The sequence below is a fragment of the Brassica napus genome, chromosome A1 (assembly GCF_020379485.1).
Source record: "Brassica napus cultivar Da-Ae chromosome A1, Da-Ae, whole genome shotgun sequence".
NCBI classification, from domain to species: Eukaryota; Viridiplantae; Streptophyta; class Magnoliopsida; order Brassicales; family Brassicaceae; genus Brassica; species Brassica napus.
This window is the reverse complement of record NC_063434.1, coordinates 1,174,308-1,190,216: the sequence shown is the minus strand read 5'-3', so window position 1 is coordinate 1,190,216 and position 15,909 is coordinate 1,174,308. Positions and strand designations below refer to the sequence as shown.

The following is a 15,909-nucleotide window of genomic DNA, read 5'->3' as shown; positions in this document are numbered from 1 at the left end:
TTTCTGAATAATACGATGCCTTTTAAACTGAGATGAGTCCCGCGAAGACTACTCCATAACTGTAATAACACATGACTCGCTGTAAGTACTTGTGTGTAGTTAGTTTAGATCTAACCCTAAGCGTGTTTTTCTATATATATATGATATTTCTATAGAGAATGTGTCACCAGTTTTTGTTAATAATCAAACTTTGAATCTGCTCAACACAAACGATAAATTCTCTAGCAAATCAGAACCCCCACAATATTAGTCTAGTCCTCTAGAAAAGCATAAAATTCATTTCGAAGCGACCAAGACATATTGACAGGCACAGTTGTCTTGAAGCCCACGGAACTCTCTTACTCAAGATGGACTTGAAAACAATAGAAGCAAACACGAGATGTAAAAAGGTTCAAAATAAAGACACAGTGACAAACACCCTAAGTCACAAATCCAAACTGATTTTTTCACTGGGTGCACACAGTGTAAAATTACCAGTAACAATATGTGTATGTATGAAATTAGGCTCAGTAACACACTATTTTTTGAAAATATTATGGGTGCATATGCACACTCTCTCTCCTTACTAGCTTCGCCCACATAAGAGCAAAATTATCGGAGAGAGAAGTTATACATTAATGGAGTTTGGTCATCACAGCTCGATCATCATTCTTTATAATCGAAAAAACAGCTCTTCAATTAATGAAGTTGAAGGTTTTGGTTGGGCAGATACCCCATCAGTTCTTGTCGTTGCCATACCGAAACTTTAGCATTCATTGTTACCCCATAAGCCAATTAATGTGTAACATTGTTATCCCAACACCACCTCCAAACACAACCAGAGGTAAGGAAACTGTAGTAACAGCATCAACGAGAAAATAAACTCAAGCTACGACAGTCCAAATTATATATGGGTTTACTAGGCGTGGATACAGCTGATCTCTACGTTTTAATAGATATTGGTTTAATTGAGTAACTGATCACACTATTAGAAAACTTACGATGACGAAAATGAGAGGATTATTAATTCAATGGTAATGATAGTTGCGATCGAATAAATAGGGGTTAGGAATACTAGTTAGCTTTTAAGGAAGAAAACGATTTACTTACTGCTTTCGTAGTAAACAATTTAAATCCACCTCTATTCTTGAACTGTGAAGTATATAATCTATGAATTTACATCCATGAACTTTATATTTCTATGCACGTTATATTTCTCCCACGTTCTTTTCATTATTTCAGTCCAAATCCAAACGCATACATTATATAACCTGATAAATTTGAGAGTTTCTTCTAGACCCAAAAGAAAAGAATACATGTAAACACTACACTATAAAGACTTTTCAAGACGGTCACAAAGATAACTTTCTTTTTGTCACCCTAAGTGGATGAAAGCCTTTGCTTTAGTTGCCTAATTTTCCAAGTTACATAATTAATTAAGCAATTACCAATTCCTACTCCACTAGCGCCAATTGCCAATGCAAAAAGGAGATCATAACAATTGAAATTCAAAATAATTAAATCTAAAACAGGTGAGGAAGACAGATCTGGGTGGATTCGAACCACCAACCTCTCATAACGAGAGCTCTACCATTTTGAGCTTACAGATCTACTAATACAAACCTTTCCCGCGTGATGAAGGCACATGGACTTTCAAACATTCTCCACATGGAAGCAAACCCAATCGCAAAACAGCCCTATGCACAATAAAGAAAAGCCCATTTTCAAATTAGATATGGATTAAGATTTAACATTTAACACTTTTCATTTCTGAATTATTAAATAATCACATTAAACCCCATATGATGGAACTAAGATAAAAAAAAAGGTTCAATGTATAAATAGAAACTGCAATCAATAATTACAGAACATCCGATTGTAACATGCAAAGTTTGAGGCAAATATTGTAACTACAACTCTCAGTAAAGATACAAGAGCCGTGGACAACATACAAAACATCAGACACTTGTTCAAGAAACCTCATCGAAAACAAACTTCTCCTTCAAAAGTCTTCAAAGCCATTTGCAACTTTAGGAATGTTAGAGAACAATATGCTTACAACAAAGTACAACGTAATGACTACTTAGTTAAAAGTGGATACAAATTCTCAAAATCCATGCTAAATAACATATAAATCTGAAGACAGTAAACTGTAAGACCTAGTTGTAGACGATATTGATAAGTCGTTCAAACTATTAACACCAATACTTGGCCGATATAGTACTTTTGGAGATTGATTATGAGTAGTGCTGATAATTTAACCATGAGCAATGAAAACTTGAGGTAATTATATAATAATGTGAATGCATAATTGAAAGTACCTTTTGGTCTCCGTAGAGTACTGTTGACCCGTGCTTGACTCCGGATCCGATAGTAATGATCCGAATTCAAAGTATGTCAGGAGGGTTGAGATATTTTGTGTGATTTGAGATAGTCAAAGCGAGAGCAAGACACAAAAGGTGAGGGGAGAACCCGGGCAATTAAAAAGTCCCCCGTGCGAACTCCCCTCAGCCAACACGAAACTTTTTTTTATTATTAAGGATTTTTGTGGGTGACCTGCCATGCAAGCGCACCTGTCATGACAAAGGTCGGATGACAAAGATGCTAATTCAGAAACTCAAGCCTCATAGGCTCTATCGTCCCTAACAAACATCTCATACATCCCATCATACTCAACTCATTTCAATTCACAGATCTCCCATCCTCTTCCTCTTCGATCATTCCCCTCGGATTCATCATCACCTCATCAAACCGCACACGAAACTCACAGATCCGACGAACCTCGCGGCCGAGATCAGATCTGGGAATCAAGAAATTAACAAACAAACAATATTACAAAGGGATTCAATCGAATTAAACGAATCAATTATCAGATCCAGCTACCATATGCATAATAACCCGATCTACGGATATCTCAGCCGCTACGATCCGTCTTCTCGCCGCGATTTAAACCGGATCCATACGGATACGGCCCCGATCTGCAGATCGAGAGCTGAATTTGCGACGATCTGCATCGGAGAGACATCGACGTACCATAGAGAATCTGGCGAAACCGATGACGAAGAAGTTGAATGAATCATAAGAAACGCGGGTATGTAATCTTGAAGAGATCAATGCGTTAGTTTTATACACAGTGTTAGGAATAATGGACGAACGAGATCATATTTTTAGATATATGATCAACGGTCTATGTGTGTTACGTGTTTAGGGGCGTTTTTAATGAGAGGCGGTTGTTTTACACATAAGATAAAGATAAAAAAAAAGTTAATTAAAGGAAAATGGACAGCTAATATGGGTTGTTGGATTTCATTGTCAGACCTCCTTAATCACGTTTACTTTAGGGTGGTTCCCTTTACTTTATTGGGGGAAAAAAACTGATTTTTCCAGGCGATTTACATCACGGCTTTTCCATATTTTTTTAGTATTTTTAATTTTTTTTTTATAATTTTGCCTGACCAAGAAAGTCAGAAACGAATTATTTTTCTATAATATTTGTCTCACACCTTCTAGATAAATCGTCTACTTTATTTGCTGACTTTTGATAACAGCCCATGAAGGTTGCTGGGCTAACATAATGTCATGAACATAACTGGGCTAACATAAAGCCCATAATCAATTCGCCTAATACTCTCCTGACTATTTCAAAAATCATAGTGAGCCTAGTATGGTTGAATCACGGTCACTGGAAGTATTAGGCCACCACCATTAGTGGCAGTCTATCAGTGGGGTTCTTATGATATAAATTATTTAAGAAACTAAAAAATGGGGAAGAGAATGACAAAACTGCAGAACCGTTTCTGGATAGAGAGATTCTGAAAGAAACTTTGAGATATCAATTCCATTAACCAAACCATAACATCCTTAACTCTGTGTAGCAGCATGTGATTTTGTTGTGGTCTATGTGGCTGGTTTGCCTCTTCTTTATTGATGAAATCTTTTGGTTTTTAAAACTTAATAAAATTTTCAAAATATTTGTGTGATATATACACTGGTTAAGGCTCCAATTGGTGACTTTTTTTTGCTAAAAATATAAATATCATTAACATGGTAATAACAATTTGGTTACGAGTGAAACTTGAAATTCCATTTGCTAGATAGCTGATCGCCTGATCGTATAAAAGTTTTGTGATCATGTTTTAGAAAAATAACTATGGTGATTTTTTTGTTTCTCACATCAATTAAATATTTTTAGTCAAATTATAAGCATGTGGATTTCACTCTACTCCTTTAAATTCTTATCGAAAAATGAATTTATGAGAAAAATTTTATTCTCCAATGAATAAAAATGCATAATTTTTATTATTCAATTTCTTAAATGAATATTTGTTTATTATTTTGTTCATTTTTCCATTATCCATTGGAACCTTAAAGTACTTCACGGCTCTTCCATATTTTTGAACAAACAAATTTATTTCTTTTTTCTAATTTTTCCTAACCAAAAATAAGTCAAAAGTACATAATCATTCTTTTAGGAGAAATATTTGGCACTCACAACTTCTAGATAAACCTTCTTCAGTGTTTTATTTGCCGACTTTGGATAACGGCCCACGATGATAAATGGGCTAGTACAATGCCCATGATCAAATCGCGGAAGCTGCTCGGAAATCCAAGCAACACGGATTGATGGTATCCTCCTCTTCACTCTTCCTTTTTTGAACAAAAAAGGTTAGATGTTCAGTGTTCTTCCTCATGATTGATAACAAAAAGATGAAGAAGAGACCAGACGCTTTCAATCAAACCAGCTCCAGTTAAATCACTCAATCTTCGATTTATTTACACACTAGTCCTTAACTGGAACTGACACAAGACTAATACGTTTTCAAAGCATCAGTGATGTTTATGTCGGACTCCATGTTCAATGTAATTTGATTGATTGTTAGTCCGACCAAATTTAAGGAAAGATAGCTTAGGAATATAGGAGAAGAGGTAACCGTAAGCAGATTCTGTTGATCAAGCTAACTGTTCTTTCTGTTGTTTCAGATATATATATATGTTTATGTGATGACCTGATGCCCACACGTATATCCATGCACACTTTTATGAGAATGATCTGTTAGACACGGACCGTCCGATTACACTAAACTAAAGAGCATCACATCTCCCCCCACGTGCTTGCATAGTAAAGCTTTACAATACCCCAATCCCACGTTATGTAACCGAACATCTTTTTGCCTTAAGTTTATAAAAATTTAAAAAACCATACATATTCCGCCAAATTGGCCTTTAAAGTTAAGTTGAAGAGTGTTTGGAGGCGGCAAAAAGACCAGACTTCCTAACTGCCATTTAAAATCCCAACGTCTTTTGCTTCAACACAAACTCCTACTCATCTTCATCATCACTTGAAACATCATCGCTTGCATTATCATCATCATCACTGTTGGAAACAGAATCTCCATCGTCATCTTCATCTCTCTTCCTCTTTAGGTTCGATGATGCAATTGAATACACAGCCTGAACTTCATCGTCTGAATCTTCCTCGTCTACTTGGACTGCTTCTGCCATAGACTGAGCTCGGCCTCCTGTTCCATGCTCCTGTCAAAACTCATATGTTAGTCACACAAAAATACAGTCATCATAATAAACACACAGGAAGGAAACAAATCTCACCTCCTCCTCCTCTTCTTCTTCTTCTTCTTCTTCTTCCCAGCTCTCGTCGTCATCATCCTCTTCCTGCTCATGTTCAATCTCTCCAACCAAGATGTTCCTCAGCAACTCATTCCCATGTTGCACACCAAGATCCATCTCTTCCACGACATCTTCCTCCTCTATTTCATGTGTATCATCAACAAGCAAACCATCCGGTTCATATTCATCTTCCTCACCACTCTCGTCATTTTCTTCTTCGTCAATATTCATAACTACATTTTGAGCTCCGTTGGCAACTAAACCGCTCACCCTTTGCTCCATCTCTTCCTCGCTCACCTCTTCCTCAATATCATGCGTATCATCAACAATCAAGCCATCCTGTTCATATTCATCTTCCCCATCATCCTCATCACTATCATCAACATCATCTTCTTCATCCATATTCAGATGTTCATCTCGCAACTCATTGGACTGTCTTCCCGTAACCGTCACTTCGCCATCAGCATCAATCTCTGGATCATCTCCTTCGTCATCATCAGCCCCGCTCTCCTCTTCATCACCCTCCACAACCCCTTCACCGTGCCTATTGCTCATCACATCTGGCCTCTCCTCACCATCATCTCCATCATCATCATCAGCTCCGCTCTCCTCTTCATCACCCTCCACAACCTCTTCATTCCGCCCATTGCTCATCACATTTGGCCTCTCCTCACCATCATCATCATCATCGGCTCCGCTCTCTTCCTCATCAACCCCTTCACTATGCCCATTGCTCATCACTTCAGGCCTCTCATCTCCGTCGTCGTCATCAGCTCCGCTCTCTTCTTCATCACCCTCCACAACCCCTTCATTACGCCCATTTCTCATCACATTTGGCCTCTCCTCACCATCTTCTCCCTCATCATCAGCTCCGCTCTCTTCTTCATCAGCCCCTTCACTGTGCCCATTGCCCATCACTTCAGGCCTCTCATCTCTGTCGTCATCATCAGCTCCGCTCTCTTCTTCATCAACCCCTTCACCGCGCCCGTTCCTCATCACATCTCCATCATCATCATCAGCTCCGCTCTCTTCTTCATCAACCTCCACAACCACTTCACTACTACGTCCATTGCTAATCACATTTCTCCTCTCCTCACCATCATCTCCATCATCCCCCTCCTCTTCCTCCTCATCATCATCATCCTCCTCCTCATCATCAGACTCCGGAATCTCATTCTCCTCAGCATCCATCTTATCCAAATACTTCAAACTCTTAACCAACCCGAACACCCTAGCTCGATAGTCCCTCATCTTCGTCACGGGGCACTTATAAAGATCAAGCGACACAAGCTCCAGCTCAGCCAACGGCAACAGATCCTCAAAAAGCCCAATCCGATTATTCGATAAATCAAGGTCACGAAGCGAGCCCAAGCCCGCCCGAACCAGAAACTCAAGCCCACCGGAGATTCTGTTATCCGATAGCACGAGCTTCTGCAACTTCCCGAGCCGCGGGAACCGATCGAGAGACGAAACGCCGACGCCGGCTATAGATAAGTGCTCGAGGTTCGGATACTTCTCGAGAATCTCGGGCCTCGGTAAAAGGCCCTTGGCGCACTTCACTGCACCGTCGAGAGTGAGGACGCGAGTAGTCTCCGGCTCCGTTTCGCTGCCTAACGCCGTTTCAACGGCTTTCTCCCAGATCTCATCCATACGAAACGACGCCGTGTAAAACCTAATCGTATAGATTATAAACCTCAACAAGGCACAAACCTCTGTTTATTTTTTTATTATTCTCCGATCGATTTTCAGAAACGAGAACAAGGATGAATCCGAAGATTTACCGGAGGAGATCAAAGAAGGCTGTTTCGTGAAAACAATCAAAACCACCGAGAGCTTGTGCTCAACGAGCTATACACCAGAAAACCCTAGTTTTTTTTTTTTTTTTTTCGTTGCTATGAAAGTCGAAAGAACGATGGAAGAGAAGAAACACAAATCTTAAGAGAGAAGGTGAATCGAAAACGAATCCGAGCCGGTGATTTTGTGCGACGATGATTGGTGACGTGGAGATAATGGACGGTGCAGATCGTTGATCTTTGTGTTTGTTCGTGATATTACGAAAGTACCCCCTCGCTCGTCGTTATCTGTAACACGTCATACTTTGCGCATGAATTTAAATACCTTCCCACCGTCATAAGGTTAAAACCAAATTCAATTGCTAACCGAAGTATAAACCGTAACAGAGAACATATTTGCATTTGTCACACTCATACCAATTAGACCATAAATTTGTATATATTTAAAAAAAACCATAGACAACGATCAAGAATTTGTCGTGTAACCAAGATGCATTACGTGCAAAGACAAGACTAGCTGCTTTGAGTTATGGTTGAAAAACTATAGACTGAAGAGACACTGCTCTTGGGGTTGTCGAACGTGTTGTGGAGATAGTGGTTGTGGCCTGTGGGGAATGCTTTCTCCGGCGGGACGGCTGGTGTGTAGTTAGACGGGAGAAGATCGTCCCAATTCTCTTAAGAGTTCTTTGTAGACTTTGCGTAGAGTTACCTCGGTTAGTCCGGTTATTTTACAAATCTCCGCTTGCGTCTTTCGTTTGTCTTCAAGCTGGCATGCTAAATAGATAGCTGCCGCGGAGATGCTTATCGGGTTTCTACGCGTGCAGAAGCATTTGTTGATCACCACTTCTCCAATATGTGTTGCCAGCTCCTAGGAGAATACAGACACATTAGGATCAGAAAAGGTTAATAGCATTTAGAAGTATAAGTTTAGTGGGGACACCTGAGCAGACTTGTTAAGCTGAAGTAGAGTGCAGAACCTTGGCATGTGAACTGATATAGAGTTGCTGTTGTTTGGTTGGTTTAGCTGTAAAGCTTCTCCTAAGATCTTGATGTACTTCCCAATCTCCTTCTGCTGTACATTGGCTGCAATTGAGGGGGAGAGGAGTGTCTTGCGCGCGGAGGTGGAAGAGGTGGTGGTTTTGCGTTTGGCGTTCTTCCACCACGCGGCCGCAAGAGGAGCATTCAGTTATCGATCTGCCGGAGCTCGTGGTGGCGCACTGTCCTTGCGTCGATGAACAGTACGGACGTTTCATTTTTTTTTTTCAAATTCTCCGGCGTGTTTCGGCTACGTGTGTGTTAGTAAAGCTAATTATTTATACGACGAGTAAAAAAAAGAAAAAATACAAAACCGGGTAAAATTTATTTGGTTAACCGGAAATGTCTTTTATAATGTTAACCGAAGGCTACCCTGGAACACAGTACGACTACTAGTCCGGCTCCAGATTTTCTAGCAAAATATTTATTGTAGTTTTCATGTTTGCGTTACAGAAATTGCATTTGCAATTGTGTTTTCGGACAACAGATATCAGGTTTGGTTTCATTGTGAAATCTTGATTTGATGCAATCTACTACAGTAGCAAAACGTTGGCAGTGGGTGAGAAATGAGAATCAGCCAGTATGGGCACTTATTCAGAGTCCCCGAGTATTGAACATCTCAGATGAAGTATAAATCATAAAGACTCATGTTATACATGTATATATATATATGAAAGTACTAGCTACCAATTGGTAGAATCCAAAAGGAGTGATTGATTTCGAGACAAGAATTTTTTATCTCACCAAATTGATAGTTCTTCTTTTGGCTTCAGCAAGTAGGAATGAGCTTAGGTTTATATGTAGTAAATGTGTGTTACCAATACATCAGCATTCAGCTACTTGCTGCTGGCTTGTGTAGAATCTTTTTCAAGCTTCTTCCCAATACCCTTGCGCTCTGAGAATAAACCCAACAGAAAAAACGACAGTTCAGATGAATTATCCCATTCAATAAATGCAACAAGTTAACTTGGAATGATGGAAACTCTAACCATACTTTACCAACCAACCAACTTATTCTACAAGTGGGGTTTTGCAATAATTGCAAAAAGAACTTAACCGAAAGCAGACTGAATCACATGCTACCATGTTACTGAAACATACCCAATCTCCAGAATCACCAGTCCTAATTGTTAAACATATGGAGACTTGGCACTGGTATGTATCAGATCACCAACAATAACAAGATTTCTATTTGAACATTACTATTTACTCCATCCCATTTATAGAAACTATGAAGACTACTGCAACTAGAGGCAAATTATACCATCCATTAATGATTCTGAAGTCACACTAACCTACTACTAGAGAATCCAGACAAAAAAAAGCACTAAACTTAGTTTAAATCAAGAATCATCACCATTGATCGGGAAGGAGTAGTTGGATCAAGAGAAATAGACCGAGCCACCGACATCTTGGCGATTTCACCAATAGCAGCATCTCTAACCCCGGGAACATCGCTGGTAAGCTCCTCATAAGCAGCAACAAACGCCTGTTGCCAAAACTGAGGCAACTTGATCCGACGACTGTTAGTGTACACATCCCACATATGCTTCACCACTTTCTCCCTCTCCTCCATTTCCTACAAAAAAAACCACAAACTCAGCCGCAAAATCTCGACAAGAGAGAATTAAACAAAGATGGAGAAGTAAAAGAGTTAAACCAGAACGTCGAGGCTCTCATGGTTTGTTGGGATCCCGATATCTTCAGATAACCGGTTTAGATCTTCGGTAGATAACCGGAGAGTGACTGTACCGGTGAACATCGACCAAAAAGCAAGAAGCATGAGAGCAGCAAAGGCAAAGAACTTGTAACGTCCTCTTCCGAACAAGACCGAATCGGAGCTATCCTTCTTCTGATTCGCCGTCGCCGCCGGCAAGACATCGTCCTCCTTCATCTCGATCTCAATGGTTTAAAACTTTGCGTAGTGGTGAGGATTAGAACAGAACCTGAGCTCAGTTTCAGTACATTCAGTGTCGGCTCGATTTTGATCTGAGCACAAGTACATACTGTCTTTTTTCACTATTAACTGGGCCAGTGTTTGCTAGTAACTGGCAACGTACGAGTCGTTGATTTAAAACTGGTAATAAAATACTAAAATCTCTACGCAGATCGTGACCGTCGGATTCATAATTTGATAAAAGCCACACACAAATAATACTAAACGGCGTCGTAATAAATAACTAAAAAGGTAGCGAAAATTTAAAAAAAAACAATTAAACGGTGCCGTTCTCGCCTCGTACTTTATGATCACCGTCTCTTTGAAAAAGCGCTTCGATCTCTTCAAGCGACTTTCCTTTAGTCTCCGGCATTAGGAAGAAGAAGAAATTCCACGCCACCGCAGCTACTCCGGCGAACATAAAGAAAGCTCCACCGGTGGTTATCGCCTTTGTCAAAGATAGAAACGACATGGACACAGTGGCGTTCATTACTCTGTTCACCGCAACGCCGAGACTCGCTCCTTGCGCTCTAAGCTTCAACGGGAACACCTCAGAGCTGTAGACCCAAGTTATTGGGCCAAGCCCAATAGAAAAAACGGCTACGAAACTATAAGCCGAAACTATGCTCAGCACCAAAGCCCAAGCTAGCTTTCCGCCGGAGTTTTGGGCCATCGTAAGCCCAAATCCTAACATAGTCAGCGCGCAAACCATTCCTCCAACGCTGGTCAACAAAAGCTTCCTCCGACCTACCTTGTCGAGCAAGAAAGTCGCAGTAAAAATAAATGTTGTTTTCATGATACCGACACCGATTGTGACCAAGAACAGCTTGTCTTTAGCCGTGATTCCTGCTCTCTTGAATATCTTCGGACCGTATAACAAAACAGCTTCGATTCCCGTCGCGTGCTGGAAAAAATGAATCCCTAGAGCGGTTAAAAGAACTCGTCTTACTGCAGGAGTAGGTCTTAAAATGAGTTCTTTCCAAACTCCTTCACCGTGAGTCTTCTTGTTCTCCATTTTCACCACTTCATCCTCGCACTTTGGGTCGATTCCGGCAGCTATCTTAATGTCCTGAAATCGTACTTGCGCCTCTTCAGGCGAGTTCGACACCAAGTCTAGTATCCTTTTGCCCTCTCCGAGGCGGCCTTGTAGGATCAACCACCGCGGAGATTCCGGCATTTTCAAGATCCCGAACGCTAGCACTAGCGACGGAATTGCGGCGATACCGAGCATCAGTCTCCAACCTATATGCAACGGTAGCTTGGAGAAGAAGTAATTCACTAGATAGCCTAGTAAAATTCCTATACTGATGCAAAGGTGAGGTAGGGAAGCTAATAGTCCTCTATGTGAAGCGGTTGCTATCTCGGCCGAATAAACCGGAGCAACCATTAGAGCAAAACCAACTCCTAGTCCGGCTGTGCATCGACCGGTGAGGAGTACAGGATAACTCGGACCCCAGCCCATTAGTATTGAGCCCAACATGAAGAGTACTGAGGCCAAGACGATTGTGTAGCGCCGACCAATCACGTCCGACGTTCTTCCGGCGAGTAGTGATCCGACTAGTGCACAAAGGTTGAGAATACCGGTGAGAACTTCGATCTGAACATCGTTTGTCTTCAACTCTTCTTCTATAAACACCATCGCTCCACTCATTACACCAGTATCTATACAACAAATTAATACAAAAACATATAACAATAAGTTCTTAACCATAAAACAACAACATATTAAATTTTAATAGCTTTAAAAATTAAAATCTCGATTATATTCAAACGTAATTATAATTTTGAGATTTCTTATAAAATATTTACCGTAACCAAAGATGATGGAGACGATGGAGGCGACAATAGCACATTGAAGTGCGTATCTATTAACTCCTGTCGGCGTCTCGCTCAGCTTCTCGGCCGTCTTCTCGGTTGGATTATCGCCGGATATTTGATCAGCCATGATTAGTTTCACCCAGAAGTATTTAGAAAACTATATAAGAATATACAAATTTTAACTAACTAGTGTATCTCCCAATTGTATGCTTTTGTCTGAAAGTTAGTTATGAGTTTGGTCTTAAACTCTCTACACTACCAAAGAAGATACGTTGATTATATATAGAAAAAAAATAGATATGACAACACATAGAAGACTGTACTCGTGAAAGCCACATGTTTGATTTAGTTATTTGAATCCAGTGGACAAGGGTCATCCACAACTTCTTTTCTTCTATATATATTTTTAGAAATTTGGTTTGCACGATCAAATACTTAAGACCCGATCAACGACTTCAACTACGGACGGTATCTACGTGCGTAATTACTAATTAATAACTAACAGTTTTATGTGTGTGTCTAAAACTTGATCAGTGACATATACTAGTTAACTTATGATTTTGGATAAGACTCTACGTATCTATAGCCAAGTTGACTTTTTGCGGCAACCGAACGTGAAATTTGACCAGCTAAGATTTTTCCGCAACTTGATATGAAAAGATATGGGTAGATGACACGAGACTATTAATATTGGATTCTGGATAAGAACTATTTTTTAATATTTGCTTTTTGTTTTTATCGCCGTGGATATTTTTAAATTCTTATGTCACTGTGTAACCAAACACATGTTTTGGCTGAATTCATAGAATCAAAGGTCAGCTATGGAGAGTGTAAAACGTCATAGGTCCATTTTAATAAGTTTTTCAAAGTTTGAAATTTTAGATTATTTTAATGGAAAAGTTAGGTGGCTATTTGGATTTAAGAAATTCTAAAAGGGGTTTTGATTGATTAGACTTTGAATCATGCGAAAAGCCATATATGTTTTGGTTAGTCAAGTAAATAGGCACACACATGTGCATGTGTTTTACAAAACTCTTGGTAAAGTAATCATATATGTAACATTTCATTTGCATATATATGTAGCATAGAAAAAATGACATGTTTTTTTTATTCATTCTGTATTTAGGTCTGCTGGACCGTGTTTATAGTTTTTCCAGTGCATGCGAATAAAAATAGCATGTATTCAGGTCGGATGGGCCGACGTATAATTCATGCATTTTAGAAGAGAAAATATCATGAATAATTAAATTTATTTGATCTTGACAATAATACCATATTATTAAAAATGTAAGAAAAGTTGTAGTATACAAAATGGCACAAAACAAACAAAAAAATCTTTGAAAGCATCTACATTGTTTGGACTGAAAATACACATCATGCGCGATGTCATAACCTCGTGTGGTAGTGAGTTATCAAATATTATATAAAGATAATAAAATATATTAACCCTTTTTTAACAACAAAATTATATTAACCAATGTTTTGAACAAAAAAAAAAAATTATATTAACCAATGATTGCTTATTGAATCGTTTGTACAGAACCAAGGAAAGTATTATTGTTTATAGCCACTGTAAATATTTTTTCTCTCCAAATCAAAAACAAATTCAATCTACACTAGCTTCACCTAAAAAGTCCAGACATAACTTACATTTATATTCAAATCTTTCATATTTAATTGATGCAAAAAAAATTCCTACAAACTAGGAATATTGAATCGTGAACGAATACCTTAGAGACTAGAGCTCAATGGATTATGGATGCGTTTCAACTTTTAAACCAAACCTTTGAATCATAAGAAAATAAATTAAATACAATTACTTGATATTTGAAATTTAGCTCTAAGTTATGTCTTTTTAATGTAACTTTGGGGGTTTTCTGTATAAAGAAAACAATCAAATGAGTAAAATATAATTATTTGATATTAGCCATTTTGCTCAGTGTCATGTTTTATTTATGTTTGTGGTTTTAAATTGTTAGCTCCAAAAGTGTTGACCTTTTGGTTTAAAAATAAGATCACTTTTTGATAAATCAAAATAAATAATGTTTTCCCTAAGATCATCATCACTTTTTGTACTGTTCTATTTCCGGGCGAGTGGGATTATTGGACTCTTTCGTCAAAAGTTTATATTGTTATTAGCCATCATACTTTTCAACAAAAATGTTCCACAAAAGGAGTTTATTAAAATATTAAGGAACAGTCACTGAAAAGAAAAATATAAAAAGAAAATATATCCCAATATTTAAATTAATCATGTCGATTATAGACTTTTGTCTATCCTTCTTCCATAATGTTGATAAAACTATAATCAATATACAACGGTAACAAAATTATAACTAAAATTTCATTGAAATCATCTCTTGGTCTTTAAATCACACGCAAAGGGTCTTTTAACTGAAGTAAAAAAAAAACTTACAGAGAACTTAAGGTCTTAGAAAGCAAAGAAAACAAGGGATGAGTTCAGGCTCCGTAGTCTCCCAGATCAAACTTGTCTTCAGGGTAGAACACAGCAATCACTTCGTTCCCTCCAAACTTCCTACCATTCATCCCGCTTCTTGCCCTTGACGAACCATCTGTATCACCATACTTCAAGAACACCTGCACATGTACATATATCTCCAATGGGATTCCAACTAGATACACAGAAAGAGAGAAGGATTATAGTACAAACCTTGCCAAGGCCTGCAACTGGCTCACCGCTGGGGCTGGGACGAGGTATCAAAACGTTGGTGAATGCACCTGCATTAAAAGAGTTAAACAACAAACAATCCAACACAATAGAAAACAACAAGACACTGTTATTCTCTTCTAAGAAAGATATAGTGGTCTATGCAGTCTCCAGTCCGAGTATGTTAGGGGCTGATTCATTATAGCAAAAGGCTGTAAAACAGACATATACAAACCAAAGAAAACAGAGAGACAAATCAATATGCTTTTTTAAAAAATATTTATATATCTCCAAATCAATATATAGGACATCTCTTACCAAACTTGCCGCCTTCTTGCCTCATGTCATCCATGATATCTTCAAACTCCTCGTCGTCTCTAAGCTCATCCTCATTAACAACTTGAGTCAAACATACAACTGTTGTTGCCACTGGTCCCGGCTGCAACATATTCACCTGAAAAAGACAACAGTTCCGCAATTGATTTAACCGTAAAAGAGACATTACTAACATTACTATAACTAGTTTTACCTGAAAAGCAATCTGCTGTTGTGCATACAACAATATACTCTCCTGCTCAGGCTTCGGCTGCATTGTTCCTTGGTTCGCACGTCTCACGGTAAGCGTCTTATCTCCCATTTTGATCCCGTTTAGGGCAGCGCACGCGATGTCTGTAACAGCGACATCTTGGTAGACACAGAAAGCGTATCCTTTAGAGTTGCCAGTTTCTCTATCTTTCACGAGATCAAAGCCCTTGAGGGCGCCAAAGCTCTCCAGCAGCTCCCTGACTTGCAGCTCGGTGAAGTAGTAAGGAAGCCCACCGACGAAAATACGGTCTGGGCCCTCGAGCCCACCAGAAGCACCTGGAGTCAGACCAACAGCAGCTAAGTTTAGATGAGGACTGGGGTGGCTTGGACTGAGTGATGCAGCAAGAGATGGGTTATAGTCACTAGTTCTTCTCGGTTTGGTTTGCGTTCGGTTTAGCTTGGTATGATTTTGAAAAATTATTCGGTTTTCTGCTCGGTTTAGTTTGCGATTTTCAAATTAAAAAAAAAAA

At 39.0% G+C, this 15,909-nt stretch overlaps 4 protein-coding genes, 1 long non-coding RNA gene and 1 pseudogene across 6 annotated transcripts; all 6 read right to left on the bottom strand.

Moving 5' to 3' along the window:
• Window positions 1-1,796: 1,796 nt before the first annotated feature.
• On the bottom strand, window positions 1,797-3,624 carry LOC106442644. The gene is made up of 2 exons (XR_001287892.3): window positions 2,863-3,624; window positions 1,797-2,779 (listed from the first exon to the last, which is right to left on the bottom strand). It is a non-coding gene; the product is annotated as an uncharacterized LOC106442644 (long non-coding RNA).
• Window positions 3,625-4,999: 1,375 nt separating this feature from the next.
• LOC106442389 (acidic leucine-rich nuclear phosphoprotein 32-related protein-like) lies at window positions 5,000-7,527 on the bottom strand. Of its 2 annotated transcripts, none has more exons than XM_013884108.3 (2): window positions 5,587-7,527; window positions 5,000-5,511 (listed from the first exon to the last, which is right to left on the bottom strand). In XM_013884108.3, the coding sequence occupies exons 1-2, from the start codon at window positions 7,252-7,254 to the stop codon at window positions 5,299-5,301; spliced, it is 1,881 nt and encodes a 626-aa protein (XP_013739562.2). In that variant the 5' UTR covers window positions 7,255-7,527; the 3' UTR covers window positions 5,000-5,298. The 2 variants fall into 2 exon arrangements, with proteins under 2 accessions (XP_013739562.2, XP_022575478.2); XM_022719757.2 differs by having other exon boundaries at window positions 5,000-5,508.
• On the bottom strand, window positions 7,335-8,580 carry LOC106353737 (annotated as a pseudogene).
• A 460-nt stretch (window positions 8,581-9,040) lies between these two features.
• LOC106442304 lies at window positions 9,041-10,480 on the bottom strand. The gene is made up of 3 exons (XM_013884031.3): window positions 10,093-10,480; window positions 9,790-10,011; window positions 9,041-9,327 (listed from the first exon to the last, which is right to left on the bottom strand). Exons 1-3 carry the CDS (start codon window positions 10,324-10,326, stop codon window positions 9,265-9,267), a joined length of 519 nt encoding a protein of 172 aa, XP_013739485.1. The 5' UTR covers window positions 10,327-10,480; the 3' UTR covers window positions 9,041-9,264.
• Window positions 10,481-10,521: 41 nt separating this feature from the next.
• On the bottom strand, window positions 10,522-12,609 carry LOC106442210 (probable polyol transporter 6). The gene is made up of 2 exons (XM_013883948.3): window positions 12,178-12,609; window positions 10,522-12,030 (listed from the first exon to the last, which is right to left on the bottom strand). Exons 1-2 carry the CDS (start codon window positions 12,311-12,313, stop codon window positions 10,646-10,648), a joined length of 1,521 nt encoding a protein of 506 aa, XP_013739402.1. The 5' UTR covers window positions 12,314-12,609; the 3' UTR covers window positions 10,522-10,645.
• A 1,108-nt stretch (window positions 12,610-13,717) lies between these two features.
• On the bottom strand, window positions 13,718-15,669 carry LOC106353725 (splicing factor U2af large subunit A). The gene is made up of 3 exons (XM_048778255.1): window positions 15,173-15,669; window positions 14,858-14,925; window positions 13,718-14,784 (listed from the first exon to the last, which is right to left on the bottom strand). Exons 1-3 carry the CDS (start codon window positions 15,489-15,491, stop codon window positions 14,647-14,649), a joined length of 525 nt encoding a protein of 174 aa, XP_048634212.1. The 5' UTR covers window positions 15,492-15,669; the 3' UTR covers window positions 13,718-14,646.
• Between the last annotated feature and the right edge of the window lie 240 nt (window positions 15,670-15,909).

What these genes read in the sequence shown, in the direction of transcription:
- LOC106442389 (XM_013884108.3), bottom strand. Translation starts at nt 7,254, where the DNA reads ATGGATGAGATCTGGGAGAAAGCCGTTGAAACGGCGTTAGGCAGCGAA. An exon ending in AAGAAGAAGAGGAGGAGGAG is followed by an intron (nt 5,512 to 5,586) that starts GTGAGATTTGTT and finishes GAGTTTTGACAG; the next exon opens with GAGCATGGAACAGGAGGCCG.
- LOC106442304 (XM_013884031.3), bottom strand. Translation starts at nt 10,326, where the DNA reads ATGAAGGAGGACGATGTCTTGCCGGCGGCGACGGCGAATCAGAAGAAG. An exon ending in ATGAGAGCCTCGACGTTCTG is followed by an intron (nt 10,012 to 10,092) that starts GTTTAACTCTTT and finishes TTTTTTTTGTAG; the next exon opens with GAAATGGAGGAGAGGGAGAA. An exon ending in CTACTCCTTCCCGATCAATG is followed by an intron (nt 9,328 to 9,789) that starts GTGATGATTCTT and finishes GTTTATTCTCAG; the next exon opens with AGCGCAAGGGTATTGGGAAG.
- LOC106442210 (XM_013883948.3), bottom strand. Translation starts at nt 12,313, where the DNA reads ATGGCTGATCAAATATCCGGCGATAATCCAACCGAGAAGACGGCCGAG. An exon ending in CTCCATCATCTTTGGTTACG is followed by an intron (nt 12,031 to 12,177) that starts GTAAATATTTTA and finishes TTTGTTGTATAG; the next exon opens with ATACTGGTGTAATGAGTGGA.
- LOC106353725 (XM_048778255.1), bottom strand. Translation starts at nt 15,491, where the DNA reads ATGGGAGATAAGACGCTTACCGTGAGACGTGCGAACCAAGGAACAATG. An exon ending in GCAAGAAGGCGGCAAGTTTG is followed by an intron (nt 14,926 to 15,172) that starts GTAAGAGATGTC and finishes CTTTTAATGCAG; the next exon opens with GTGCATTCACCAACGTTTTG. An exon ending in CAGTTGCAGGCCTTGGCAAG is followed by an intron (nt 14,785 to 14,857) that starts GTTTGTACTATA and finishes GTACATGTGCAG; the next exon opens with GTGTTCTTGAAGTATGGTGA.